Source organism: Colletotrichum higginsianum, chromosome 3 (genome assembly GCF_001672515.1).
Source record: "Colletotrichum higginsianum IMI 349063 chromosome 3, whole genome shotgun sequence".
Lineage (NCBI taxonomy): Eukaryota > Fungi > Ascomycota > Sordariomycetes > Glomerellales > Glomerellaceae > Colletotrichum > Colletotrichum higginsianum.
Genome location: NC_030956.1, coordinates 838015 through 850362, shown reverse-complemented (window position 1 = coordinate 850362; position 12348 = coordinate 838015). Strand labels below are relative to the sequence as shown.

The following is a 12348-nucleotide window of genomic DNA, read 5'->3' as shown; positions in this document are numbered from 1 at the left end:
CACCAAAGATCACTGAGAATCTTTGTATATCTACTATGCCTGTCAACTCCGCCGCCACACCTGGGCCAGAGAGCAACTATGCGTTCTTGCAATGTGTCAAGTAAGAAATGAAATGTAGAGTCCATCATACGCCGCCCTTGTGCCGTCATGTCATGGCTGCCAGGTGCACAGGAAGCTTGCAGCATAACAAGCTCTCCCATCGCAGTCCTGGGCAGCTTGTAAAAGGTGCCAGGACACCAAAAGACACCGTTCCCCCAGTCCTTGGCCATTTGTCTATATTCGTTTCCCCCCTAGGGAACACCCGAGTTCCAAACATGCAACCCATGCACTCCCAAAGAACTTCAACAAAGGCAAACAATGAATCAGTGGGTGAAACCATGCCCGCCGAGGTATCCTTGTCAAAGTCAGAACTGTACGCCACCCATACGCCAGACCACCCGCATGGTGCATGCACAACATCTCAAACATCGAAGCCTGGCTTGATCGTCCAAGAGGCAGAATGTCCCTTGCCTCCCACCTTTTCAGCCACAGCTGCAATGGCCTCTTTGATGTCATTACGGGAGATCTTGGCATGGGCGAGCGCGACATAAGAGAGGTCGATCAGGCCACCCTTGGCGATCTTTGGATTCGCCCTGATGACATCCTTGAGCTCCTGGAGGTTGTTGTTCTCCATAATCTTCTTCGGCAGTGACTGTACACCAGCCTTGGTACCGCTGATGGCCTTGAAGGCATTAGACGGCGTCGACGACTCGGCGGCAGCCTTGTCCTTGGTAGGACGGCCAACAGACTTCGGCTTCGACTCGGGCTCCCAGTACTTGGTGGAGAACGGGTCGATTCCAGACCGATGATCAAGGGATTCTTTGAAGCACGTGTTAACGCGGCTGTAAGAGCGAGAAATGGGATAGGGCTTACCCAGAATGAACTCCATCCTGTGTTCGTACAAGGTGCGGTTGGGACCGGCGCGTTTCTGATCCTCCCAGCAGAGTCCTGTACTCTCGGGTTCGAGGCCGTTGGCGCTGACAAACCGGGCGGGGCCGTGGTCTTCCGAATCATCGAGGAATTCGTCCATGTCGCCGTCGCCGTCGTCGAGGTCGTCGTCTTCGTCGTCTTCAATGTCAACGTCTTCGCCTTCACTTTCCCATTCGGCTTCTGAGTCGTGTTCGTAGTTGAGGGGGAGTTGGTCGCGTAGTGTCGGGTTCCGTGCGAGTCGTCGCATGCTGGTCTTGCCTGCTTGGTAGGGTTTAAGGGTAACGGTGCCTCTGTAAGGAGGACGCACGTCCTGGTAGAAGCGAAGGGTCTTGATGGGGACTTGTCTCAGTGCGTCAGTGACCTCCTTCATGATTGCCTTCTTATCCTCCTCACTCGAGTCTTCGATCTTTTGCTTGAGTTTGTGCATCTTTTCTATGGTGTACCGAACGGGCGGGTGGATTCTTCCTCGTGAGGCTGGACGGCTGGGGAACTGGAAGACCTCGACGGGATCGAACTTGCCCACTGAGGCCAGCACACGCTTGCCGTCAAAGTACTCTCTCAAGATTTTGGTCTTGGCATCGTGCGTCTCTTGGTCCATCTCGAAGGGGTTCTTGGCCAAGCGGACGGTGCTGTGGATGTAAAACGGTTTGAACCGCTTCTCGTACTCAGATTTTCCCTCCTTCTTGACCGTGGGTGCTGCCGAACTAGTAGATGTGGCGGCCGGTTTGGCCGGGCTCTCCGTCTTGATATTGGGGGTGGCTGCTGCATCCTTTTTGGGCGTAGTAGAAGGTGCCTTGAAGAAGGACATGAGCTTCGGTTGAGCACGCTCCTTCTTCTCCTTCTCCTCTTGGACCTTTCGCTCTTCTTCCTCCTTCTTGCGACGCTTCTCGTCCAGCCTAGCCTGCTTCTCTGCATCGGCCTTGGCCTTTTCGGCCTGCTTGGCCTCCTTCTTCTCTTCGCGCTCCTTCTTCTTCTGGGCCTTTTCTTTTTCCTCGGCATCTTTTTCGGCAGCGGTCCGGCGCTTTCGTTTAGCCGACTGATTTGCGGAAGGCGTGGGATTTGGGGCAGGAGGGTTTGATGAAGAGCCGGCGTCGGTGGTCAACTTCGGGGAGGATGGGGTCTTGGTGGGAGTAAGATTGGGGGATGGCGAGCCGCGAGGGGGGGTGTTGGTGGCGGCGTCAGTTAGGGAACCTGGGCTGCTCTGGGGTGGCGGTGAGTCGCGGTCAAGCATCTGAGGAGAATGGGGGGCGGCTGGAAAGGCTGCTGTTAGTGATGTGGTGACCAGAAAAGGGTAGCCGCACGACGGGCAGGCTGTGTGAGTTGAGCAGGCCGCACCTTTGACGGGCTGGACGGCAGCTTCGGTAGCCTGCTGTTTGACGCCAACGGCGAGACCGCGTTCGTCGATCGTGAGCTCGTCGCCCGAGAACTCTTCATGGCTTCTCTTCAGAACGTTGGCCCCCATGTCCGACTCTCGCTGGACGTTTGTCGACATCTCGAACAGAGGCATCGGACGCCGGGATGGTCGCAGTCGTCGCGACGGTACTCGGAGGTGACCGTGGTGTTGGTCGAGATCTAAGGTTGACGTTCGATTCGGCAAGGAGGGCGGAAAGGATGGACAGTCGAGTATTGGGCCGTTCTCAACGGAAGAACAAATAGAAAGTGAAATGAGCGATGGTCGATTATATTGAAAAAACGATAGAGGCGAGTCTGTCGACCTCAAGGCAAGGGGCCCTCTTCGTGGGATCAATTGCTGCAGGCCGTTCGGGCTCAATGGAGGTGAATTGGTGGGTGTGGTTAGGTAAAGTGGAAAGTCGAGATTGGAAGGTTGGAGCGATCCCGGAAAGACGCGACTGACGCGTAAATTTGGCGTTAGAGAGGCCGGGGTCGTGTTTCTTGGGGGGACCGCACGAGGGGGGAAAGGGTGGAGATTAGGCAGGAGAGTGCGAGATTGGGGTGCTGTTGGTGGTGTTAAAGGGGGACTTGTAAAACTGGGGCGCCAGCATTGTTCACTGTCAATCAGATTGGCTGGATGATGAGCCGTTATGACTGGTAGTGCTATAGGAGTGTCTCAAGACCTGTGTACTCGGTACATTGTGTTTGAATCCTTTAAAAGAAAGAACAAACACATCCAATTGATTCTCTCGGTGTCAAGTGCATAGAGAGAGCCCTTTCAGAGTCAACATGTCGACAAGTGGTAAGGCCATTCTGCCCTGTTCCAGCATCTCAATGAGTTGTGCACTAACAGTCCCATCAAGCCTCTTTATCCCGACGCGACCCCTTGTACTCGGACGCGTTGGTGGTTGAGATAAGATAAGGCTTGGAGTAATTGCGACTGATTAGGTAATATCCGTTTTTATCTGTGGCTGTGCTAATTTTCTCAAGTGGCTGAGCAGTGGGGGGTTGTGGGGTCTGCTCTTCTGCAGCAGATACCGGCTGCCTCACCTTACGGCTTCATTGCTTCACTGGCTCACCCACCTCATCCACCGAACAACTGGAGAACAGCCCTTTGGAGAACAGCCCTTCCATGCAAACAATCTCTGGAGACACCACGACCGCCGATGGGTCGCTCGGCTCAATCGGGGTCTTGGCCCAAGTCAGAACGTTGCATCATGATGCCATTTCTTTCTCTCCTCCCACGCCCTCCCGCCCGACCTGGTCACCCTAAAAAAGATCCCAAAACCCTGCACCCGCCGATGACCTCTTTTCGGGGCGAACGAGAGAACATCAACAAGGGGAGAGAGGGGGGGGGAAACTAGGGGTCTTACGGGGGATCGGGTCCCTTTTTTTTATTTTTAATGCGGGAACACGAAGTGATCGACGCCGCCGGCAGAGAACCAATCAGTCAAAGTCGACCCCCTCCCCCTTGAGATTACCTACATGTCCGCGTTGAAGTGCAGGTATCGGCCAAAAGGCAGCGAAAAAGCAACAATGACGGGCATCCCTGCACTCGGCAGGCGGCGGTCCAGGTTTCTCGTTTCGGGCAGTGATAGCCGCGACGACGTGCAGCAGTTGGCACGGCAAAGGGAAGACCGGGACGGTGCAAAGAAGCGACGGGGTATGTTCATCGAACCCACGAACGGACGAGGGGGGGTTGCAGAGCCGCTTCGCGGTTTCCTTTGAACTGGACGTCCATTCACGCGCCTTGTTGGGTGTTTTCGGGTGAACTGACGGTTGCATGGTCGACCAACGACGATCTGGGGCGCTGTGGGAGACGTGATGGCGCCGTCTTCGGTTCCCACTCCAGCCCGTTCAGCTCGTATCCTGCTAGACAGACAGAGAGACGGAGGGGAATGGCATCCCAAGCCCAGCCCGAGGAACGTGGACGATACACACGCACACAACACGGGCAAAGACCGCTGGGACATATCCACCCCGGAGACTCGAAGAGTGACATGTGTCAACGACAGCCACCCGGCAGGCGTTGAAATGACCCAAAATACCACGAGGGTTCAGACAATCCTCAATAAAGAAGTCCGGGGAAATTGTGACCCTCTCGGCTCGTCATGTGCCAAGCAGTACACCAGACACACCTACTTGGCACTTGCAAGTAGGTTCGCGCCATAGGAGAAACGCCGCAAGCGGCTCACAACATGCCTCGGGGGCCAAGCCCGTCACCATCCGACCCCCCCTCCTCCGGGTCGTGAAAAATCGGGGATCGACTCTGCCCGAGTGAAGGGCTTCCCAACTTTCCCATGGAGGGGAGCATGCGAGACATGCGAGACATGTGCGCGAATGGGGGTTGTCTCCAAGGCGTTTGCTTCCCCCCCATCCAGAAAGAGATAGAAGAGACACAGCACTAGAGACCGTCGAAAACGGTGTGCGGCTGATGGAGAAAATGTATCAAGGTTAATCTCACCTGAGGTCAGACTGAGACAAATTAACATACCATCTGTCGAAATGGGGGGGGGGGGGGGGGGGGGGGGTCCTTGACTGAACATTCAAGTCAACAAAAACGCACATCTCAAGTCTTCATTGACACTTCACGTTCTCCGCGAGCAGGGGGGGGGCCAAGAAGAGTGTGTAGGAACCGCAATGCCTAGGAATGGCCTTTCATATTCGAGCATTTCAAGCTCCTCCCTCCATGTCTCACTTCCTCTCCGCGCCCGGGCACGAAAGGTCGCTTTCTCCAACGTGGTATCATCCTCCGCTTCCCTGACTAGCTGATTGATGGTTTTTCTGTCCTAATCCTTCTTCTTCCTCCCGCCGGACGCAGTCTTCGGTCTCGCGTCGCGCCGCCTCCTCATTCTTTTGTCTTGCCCGCAAATTAAGAAACGGACTGGTAATGGCCCATTCATGTGGAGTATCGGAACTCGCAAAGATACGCAAGGAAACGAAATGGGGAAAACAGAACCCGTAGGTATGGCGATCGTAGAGCGAACCGTTGTGTATGTCTCTGCGACATATGGGTAGTCCAGGGAGCACCTCTCGGAAGCCCCGTCGAGTGTGTGTGTGTGTGTGTGTGATGTAATCTTCGGGATGGCCTCCTGTATGGTATCGTCCCACCCAATAAAACAAACAAACCAAGATAATAAACGCCGGATTGATGCAAGAGTTTGTGACAGTAGAGGAAAAAGCCAAACGCCTCGTCCAAGCGACCGTGTATGTCCCGACCCCGAAAGGAAAGGCGTTCGTACAGATATGATGGTGGTGGTGGTGGTGACGATGTGAGAAAAACAGTGAGAAAACAATGGCCCGCGTCGATGCCGGTTCCAATCGATTTGATCGTGCGGCTTTCGTAGGGCCTTAATCGGGGTTGGCGATGTACAGACGGCCGCCGGTGAGCGTCGTGGTGCGCTCGTCGACGCTGCCCCTCCTACGGAGATCGTCGACGCCCTTGACGCTCTTCTCGCGCGTGACGGTCGAATGCATGAGCGAGTTGCTCGCCAGGCGCGCCGCGTTGCCGCCCATGCCGCCGAGCTCGCCCAGGTTGTCGGCGCGCTCGCCGCTGCTGCTGCTGGCGGAGCCCATCGTCATGGCCTTGCCGCTCGCGGCATCGCCGAGGGTCGCGTCCTCGAGTGCCACCTCCTCGACGAGGCTGCCGCTCCGCTCGGGTGTGTCGCTGGGGCTCCACCGGCGGCCGCTCTGGCTGCCCAGGGCACCGCTGGAGGACCGGTAACCGGGGCCACGGCGGCTCGTGGTGCTGCTGCGGCCACTGCTCCCCGTGCGGCGATGGTGCAGACGCGGGTCGTCGTCATCGCTGCTCTCAGCCTCGACCTCGGTGGCACTCAGGCGCATGGGCACGCCGCCGACACCGATGTGATTCTCGCCAGGGGCGTAGCCGACGACGCCAGGCTTGCCATGGTGGCGGATCTTGGCGGCGACCTTGCCGGTGGCGCTAATGCCGGTGGTCGTTCGGCCGGAGGGGGTCGAGAGGCCGCCTGAGTTGCGCTGGCCACCGATGACCTCGAGAGTAGCGCGCATCTTGGCGGCGCGCTGCTGGGCGAGCAGGCGGGGGTCCTCATACTGAGCGCGGTCGCACCAGACGGTGGCTTTTTGCTTACGGAGAAGGGCGACGTAACCTGTGGGTTGTGGGCTGCTTCCGCCGGAGCGAGACGAGGTCGAACGGCGCAGATCGGTGGTGGACGAGGTGCGATATGCGGCCGGAGGCGGCGGCGCGCTTGAAGTTGTGCTGAAGGTGTTGACCGAGGGGGAGCGGCGGGTGTGCTGATGGGGATTTGCGTGGGCGTGGTGGGAGAGGTGCATCGGCGTCGGACCCTGGGCGTTCATGGGGAACGTGTTGGAGGATGTCGTGCGTGTGCGGGAGTGGGAGTAGACGGCGGACGAGTCCATCAGCTGCTGCCGCCGGCTCGCCGACGGGTCCAACATGACCGGCGTGTTTTATGTGTGGTAGGCAAGGCTGTGGAAATGGCGGAGGGAAAACGGCAGATCAGGCAGACAGGCTATGTGCCGCTGCTGATGCCGAGACGTCGATGACGGGGCCCTCGACGTCAAGGTCGGTGTCGACACAGCTGTCGTGGTGTGAGAGGATCGTTCGTCTTCGTCCCCTCTGGATCGTCGGCGGTCGATAAATGCAGGCGACCGACTGACTGTTGAGCGCCCTGTTTCCTTCCCGGGCGAACCAATGCAGACAGGCGTTGGGGTCAGTGTCGCCCGTTGCGGATGGGAAGGAGAAAGATGAGGAAGATGAGGGGGAGGAGGAGATGGTGAAAGGAGAAGAAGTCGTGAGGTCGGAGGTATTTGAGAGGAAGTAGAGGTTGTGATGTAGGGAGGGAGAAGAAGAAAAAATAAGAGGGACGAGCTGGGAGAGTTGGGCACGGAGGAGATTATCAGGTCAGATCCGGCGACGGCGGGCGGCGGGCGGCAGCGGGCAGAATACCTAAGCAACCCAAGCAGGGGGGGTGGGTGATTACTTGGGTACGTTTCGCGGGTCGACGGGGCGAAATGGAGGACAGCTCTCGGGTACCTTTTAGCGCTCAGGTGCTGCTGGGTGCGCTGGAGGTGCGTGTGTGCTGTGTTGTACGGTGAAGGTGACGGCGCTTGGGGGAGGGTCAGTGGGAGTGAGTGAGTGAGACTGGGAGTGAGAGCGGGAGTGAGTGAGCGAGGGGGAGTGAGATGTGGAGAGGGGGACAGGGGACAGGGGACCGAGGGGGCGTGGTTGCAGAGTGAGAGAGAGTGGGCGAGTGGGCGAGGGGAGGGGGGAAATGAAGCAGAAGAGGTTCCCTGGGTCGGGAAAGCCGAAAGGAGCTAGCTGATACTGATATAAGATTCCCACGAAAACGCAAGGGTACCTACGCAATCAAAGTACCTTTATTCCCACCCATCCTCAGTGAGTACCTGTATGAGTGGTGTGTGTGGTGAGCAAGACTGAGAGTGAAATGGCGACAGTGAGTAAGAAGCCAAGCCACGCCTAGGAGGGAACCCGGTATCCGTTACAGGCAATAGTAAATTCCCCTCGTCTCTCTTTTCGTTTCTCTTTGCTTCTTCCTTTTTGATTTTTTTATGTTGTCTCTGATTTCCTCCCGGATCCCTTTGGTTGCGCCGTGGTTTGTTTTGTTTTGTCATGGTTTGTTTTGTTTCCGAGACTTTCAACCACGCTCATGCGATTAATTGAGTGACTGATTGATGGATTGATTGATTCTGACTGTTACAATGTCCATCAACAAATAAGGGAAACCTTGGTTGACGACAACCACCAAGAAACGGCGCTTGTTCAGTCCACTTGCCTGCAGTAGCTCACGATCAATGGTTCCCTCTGCTCTACCCCCACCCCTAAATAGAAAAGAGAACGGACGGGTGACGCGACAGTGACCTGAGGGCTGAGAGCTCAGAGCTGGGAGCTGAGAGGACAATGAACGAAGAAGAGGGTCTCGGATTTGCACGACTGAGTATCTCGCTCGTGTCCGTCGTCCCGCCGTCGCGCTTAGAGCCAGACCCTCCTCTCCTCTCCTCTCCTCTCAAGTCCTTGTGGAGCACGGGTGATGGGCGGCGAGTCGGCAACCCGGTCGGTCTGCGGTCTGTCTCCCCTCACACACAAACACACACACACACGGGGTCTTGGGAGTGGTCACTGACTACGGCTGAACGTCTGTGCTCTTCTCGTTTAGTCGTGTTTTATTTAGCCCGCTGGGTACGGTATATCCGTTTGATAGTGCCCGCCGAGGGATGATGCCAGAGCAATGAGGGCATGCACGTTTCGTCGATAGTGCGCGAGAGCTGAGGGTTACTTACGGGCGGGGGGGTTGAGTTTGGTTTGAGTTCCGCCGGCGAGGGAGAGTTGGTTACGCGCCGCAAAGAGACAGTAAACAACGCGACGACACGAGGGACGACGGAGACAATGAGTCTATACTGTTCTGATACTAGGTGTTGTTAATGTTGTTTGTTGTGATTGACGTTATCGTTGTTGTTGCTGCTGCTGCGTGTCTCTCTCTTCCTTGCGTGTTTCGTGCAGTGTCGGAGTGGGTGTGAGAGGCCCCGGCCAAGATAACGCAAGGCGGCTGCAGGTCTGAGATGGGAGAACCTGAGATAGAGTGCACCACTCAAGGTAAATAACCTCACTTTTCCGGCCGTTCAGTGAGGGGTGCGGCGTGGTGGTGGTGTAGGGGGGGGGGGGGGGGGGGACTGCAGGCTTGGGTTTGGCGGTGGGCCAAGGTCCAAGTCAATAAGCAACGAGCGTGACAAACGAATCCAAAAAGGTGGGATCGCAAAGAAAAGACAACGCCAGAGCAAAAAGCCCAAGACACGCTTAGCTGCATCATCGCTCCCCTCTCTCGGTTCTCTCTCTCGACTGGCGATGCGCGATGTCTACATGTAGAGACTGGGAGTAGAGAAGCAACGTGCAGCGGCACTAAGAAGACACTCACTCACGCCCACGACCCGTTGTCGGGACCATATCAAAATGGCATGGACCGGCCATGGACAAGACGCAGAGAACAAGACCGAATTGTGACGACTGAATGCCAGGGCCATGATGCGCCGGATTCCCACCGCGTGCCCACAAGGTCGGTCGTTGCTAGGCTCGAGCTGGGAAGGTATATCACGCCTGGTATACATACATTCGTCACTGAGTCCGTCTTTGGTGCTACGCTGCCCTGCGCCAGAAAGTTCCTCCCCATCCCTCCCTCGTTTTTGTTCTCAGTGACAGTGACAGTGACAATGGGAGGAGAGACAGAACGTGAGGGACCCAGTGAGAGAGAGAGAGAGACTGAGGAAGACCAGGGCCAGGGCCAGGGTTACACACACACACTTGGATAAGACCAGGACAGGGACGAGGGTGACATGATGAAGGGTGACAGGGGCCCCAGTCCAACGTTGCATGCGCCTTTGGGGCAGCTCTTTTGCCATGCATGCTGCTCTCTTACTTGGTCACACTAGTCACTCCCTCCCACTCCTCCTCCTCCTCCTCCTCCAACTCCGTCCACTCTTAGGTGGCTTCTCAACCACTCGGTCCCAAGCCCGGCGCCTCTGCCGACTGTGTGCTCGCACTCAGCTCCTCCATTGGCCCGCTGCCGCCGTGGCCCTTCCTTCTCTTCCTCTTCTTGGCCTAAGTCGAAAAGACCCTGGGAGGAGAGGGAGGAGACATCTTGGGCAATGTCGTCGACGCTTCTTCATCTCTTATCCACCAGGAGCTCGACAGGGAAGGCAGGAGCCTTTTTGTCACTGTCCACTCCCACGCTGTACGTGAAGGGACTCTGTCTGCTGTCGTAGTGTACCATGACCGTCACCACCACCATCACCACCACTACCACCCCGACAAAGGATATGGGAATCGCATCTCACAACCTTGAGGGCCTTCTTACCTCGTGGGAAAAGATCATCATCTCCCATTCAGATAGTGTCTCTCCACTCGAATTCTGCTTTGCAAACTAACGCTTATGGCTTGACCGCCCCCACCGTCTCCGGACCACATGCCGCCATTCAACATGTCGCCGTCATGACCACACACACACACGCCGACTCTCGGCTCGTATGCGCGTCACAGTATATTCTGTTTGGTGTTCCGGTAGCAACTGGTACGATCCTATCCTATCCGGCACCACGCAGGGAGAGGGGAGTACTGTAGTAGGTAGTGTAGTGTAGTGTAGTGTAGTGTAGTGTAGTGTGTGTGTGTTTGTTCTGTCCACCCCCAAATCTCGATCGATTCACGTAAATGATTCCACCGAGGAGATCCCACCAGCGTGCTAGCCGCAAGCCCCGTCCCGGTGTAGCCTCCGTCCCCAAGACCTGCTCGGGTTGCGCTCTCCACGGGATAATCGTCGCCCAGTTCCTCGCCCGATCATTACCAAGTCTTGATGTAATGCTCTCTAGTCCAGTGCCCATCCCGCTGGGTACAGTGACAGTGACAGTGACAGTTACAGTGACAGTGACAGTAACAGTAACAGTGACAGTAACAGTGACAGTGACAGAGACCCCAGAGTCTAGACGCGGTGACCAACATCCCGGGTCACCTCCCAAATGGCGAGAGGGTCCGTCTGCCGCTGGCGATTTCCCACTGCCAATGGTCCGCTGTTGTGTTACCGACTCTGCCTGGTCGCACAGCTTTTCCCGGTTTTCAGTGCCAGGTTTCTCCAAAGCCTGCAGGGTTAGATAGTTGGCGTAGTTGGTGAGTGAGTGGGCAAGGGAGTAGTGGGTGAGTGAGGGAGTGCGCACTATATCCAAACAACGCCCACTGTTGATCTTCGACGCACACACGCACACGTACGGAGCAAATGCCCTGGTAGCGGGATGTAATGATCTCCAGGGCCTTTTTCTTGCCCTATCTTTTTGTTCTTTCTTTCCCCTCGCTTCGGCTGCCGTCCGCCCGCCCCTTGTACGCCGCTCCCTGTTTCCTGTCCTACATCGACCCCTTCGACCACTTCAGCCCCTTGTAATTGCTCCGTAGTTTTTTGCCTCATTCCTTCTGCTTTCCCTGTTTTTGGGGGGAAATTGTAAGGTAAGGAAGAGGGGATGACGGGGTTTCTTGAGATCGCATCGGGTTTTATTTCCTGTGCTTCAGAAAGCTCTGATAACCTACTTGTTGGTTCTGACATGCGCTCCTATGTCAGTCTGATAACTCAACCCCGCTTGTCTTGGATGATGCTAGGATTTAAGGGGGAGCAAGCAAATCCCCAGCAAGCCCGGTAGGCCGCTGTGTTGGCCGGCGCAGGACGGCAGCAATGGGCTCGGCAGCGATGGTGATGTAAGATGCGGCAACCTCCCGCCGGGGAACTGGGGCACATTGTGCCCGCGTACATGGCAGCGATGTGACAGGTGACGGCCGCCGCAGCTCCTCATCTTAATTCCTCGGATCAAACTTGGGTTGTCTTCAGACCTACGTGGGGGACGAGACTGACCGGCTGTCGAGTTATGGCCCTCGAGGGCAAAGCCAACTTGCAGCGTCTCTATGGTCGACGACTCTTACCGCCGGACGGAACTCACTCGTGTCAAGATCAGATATCAGAAGCAGAGGAAACGGAATGGCACCGTACCATGCCATCCATGAGCCTCAGCCCATCTCGACATGCAAGTCTCTCGGTCTTACGTGCATGCACTCCACAAACCTTGACCAAGAATGAAAGAGAGAAAAAAAACCCCCCCCCCCCAACCGAGAGACGTAGCCAACATGGTACCTCAAAGCAGCCTTCAACTCCGAGCCCGTTCCCCCCCCGCCGCCACCACCGCCTCTTGTGGATATGTCTCCATTCCTTCCATCCTTCTCCAGTCCCGTCCCGCAAGCACTCTCTGGGATGCCATGAGAGAAAAGACAGCCCGGTGCCATACTGCTGCACACGTGTGGGGTTGTGCCGTGCAGCTTCCGGTGAGAGTTCCGGCTTGGGGGGGAGTTGGGGACAGAAGACCGCACGCAGGGCCCCCATGGGATGGGAGCTTATCGGTCCTCCTCCTGGTTTGGCCTTGGAAGAGGCGGCGGGCGGGCTTGAACCA

At 56.6% G+C, this 12348-nt stretch overlaps 2 protein-coding genes across 2 annotated transcripts; both read right to left on the bottom strand.

Annotated features, from left to right (window-relative positions):
* Nucleotides 1-460: 460 nt before the first annotated feature.
* Nucleotides 461-2476, bottom strand: CH63R_03805 (CAC1 protein; the record flags this gene model as incomplete). Its single annotated transcript, XM_018298780.1, has 2 exons — nt 461-2160; nt 2305-2476. The coding sequence occupies 2 exons, from the start codon at nt 2474-2476 to the stop codon at nt 461-463; spliced, it is 1872 nt and encodes a 623-aa protein (XP_018160026.1).
* A 3236-nt stretch (nt 2477-5712) lies between these two features.
* On the bottom strand, nt 5713-6795 carry CH63R_03804 (uncharacterized protein; the record flags this gene model as incomplete). Its single annotated transcript, XM_018298779.1, has 1 exon — nt 5713-6795. One exon carries the CDS (start codon nt 6793-6795, stop codon nt 5713-5715), a length of 1083 nt encoding a protein of 360 aa, XP_018160025.1.
* Between the last annotated feature and the right edge of the window lie 5553 nt (nt 6796-12348).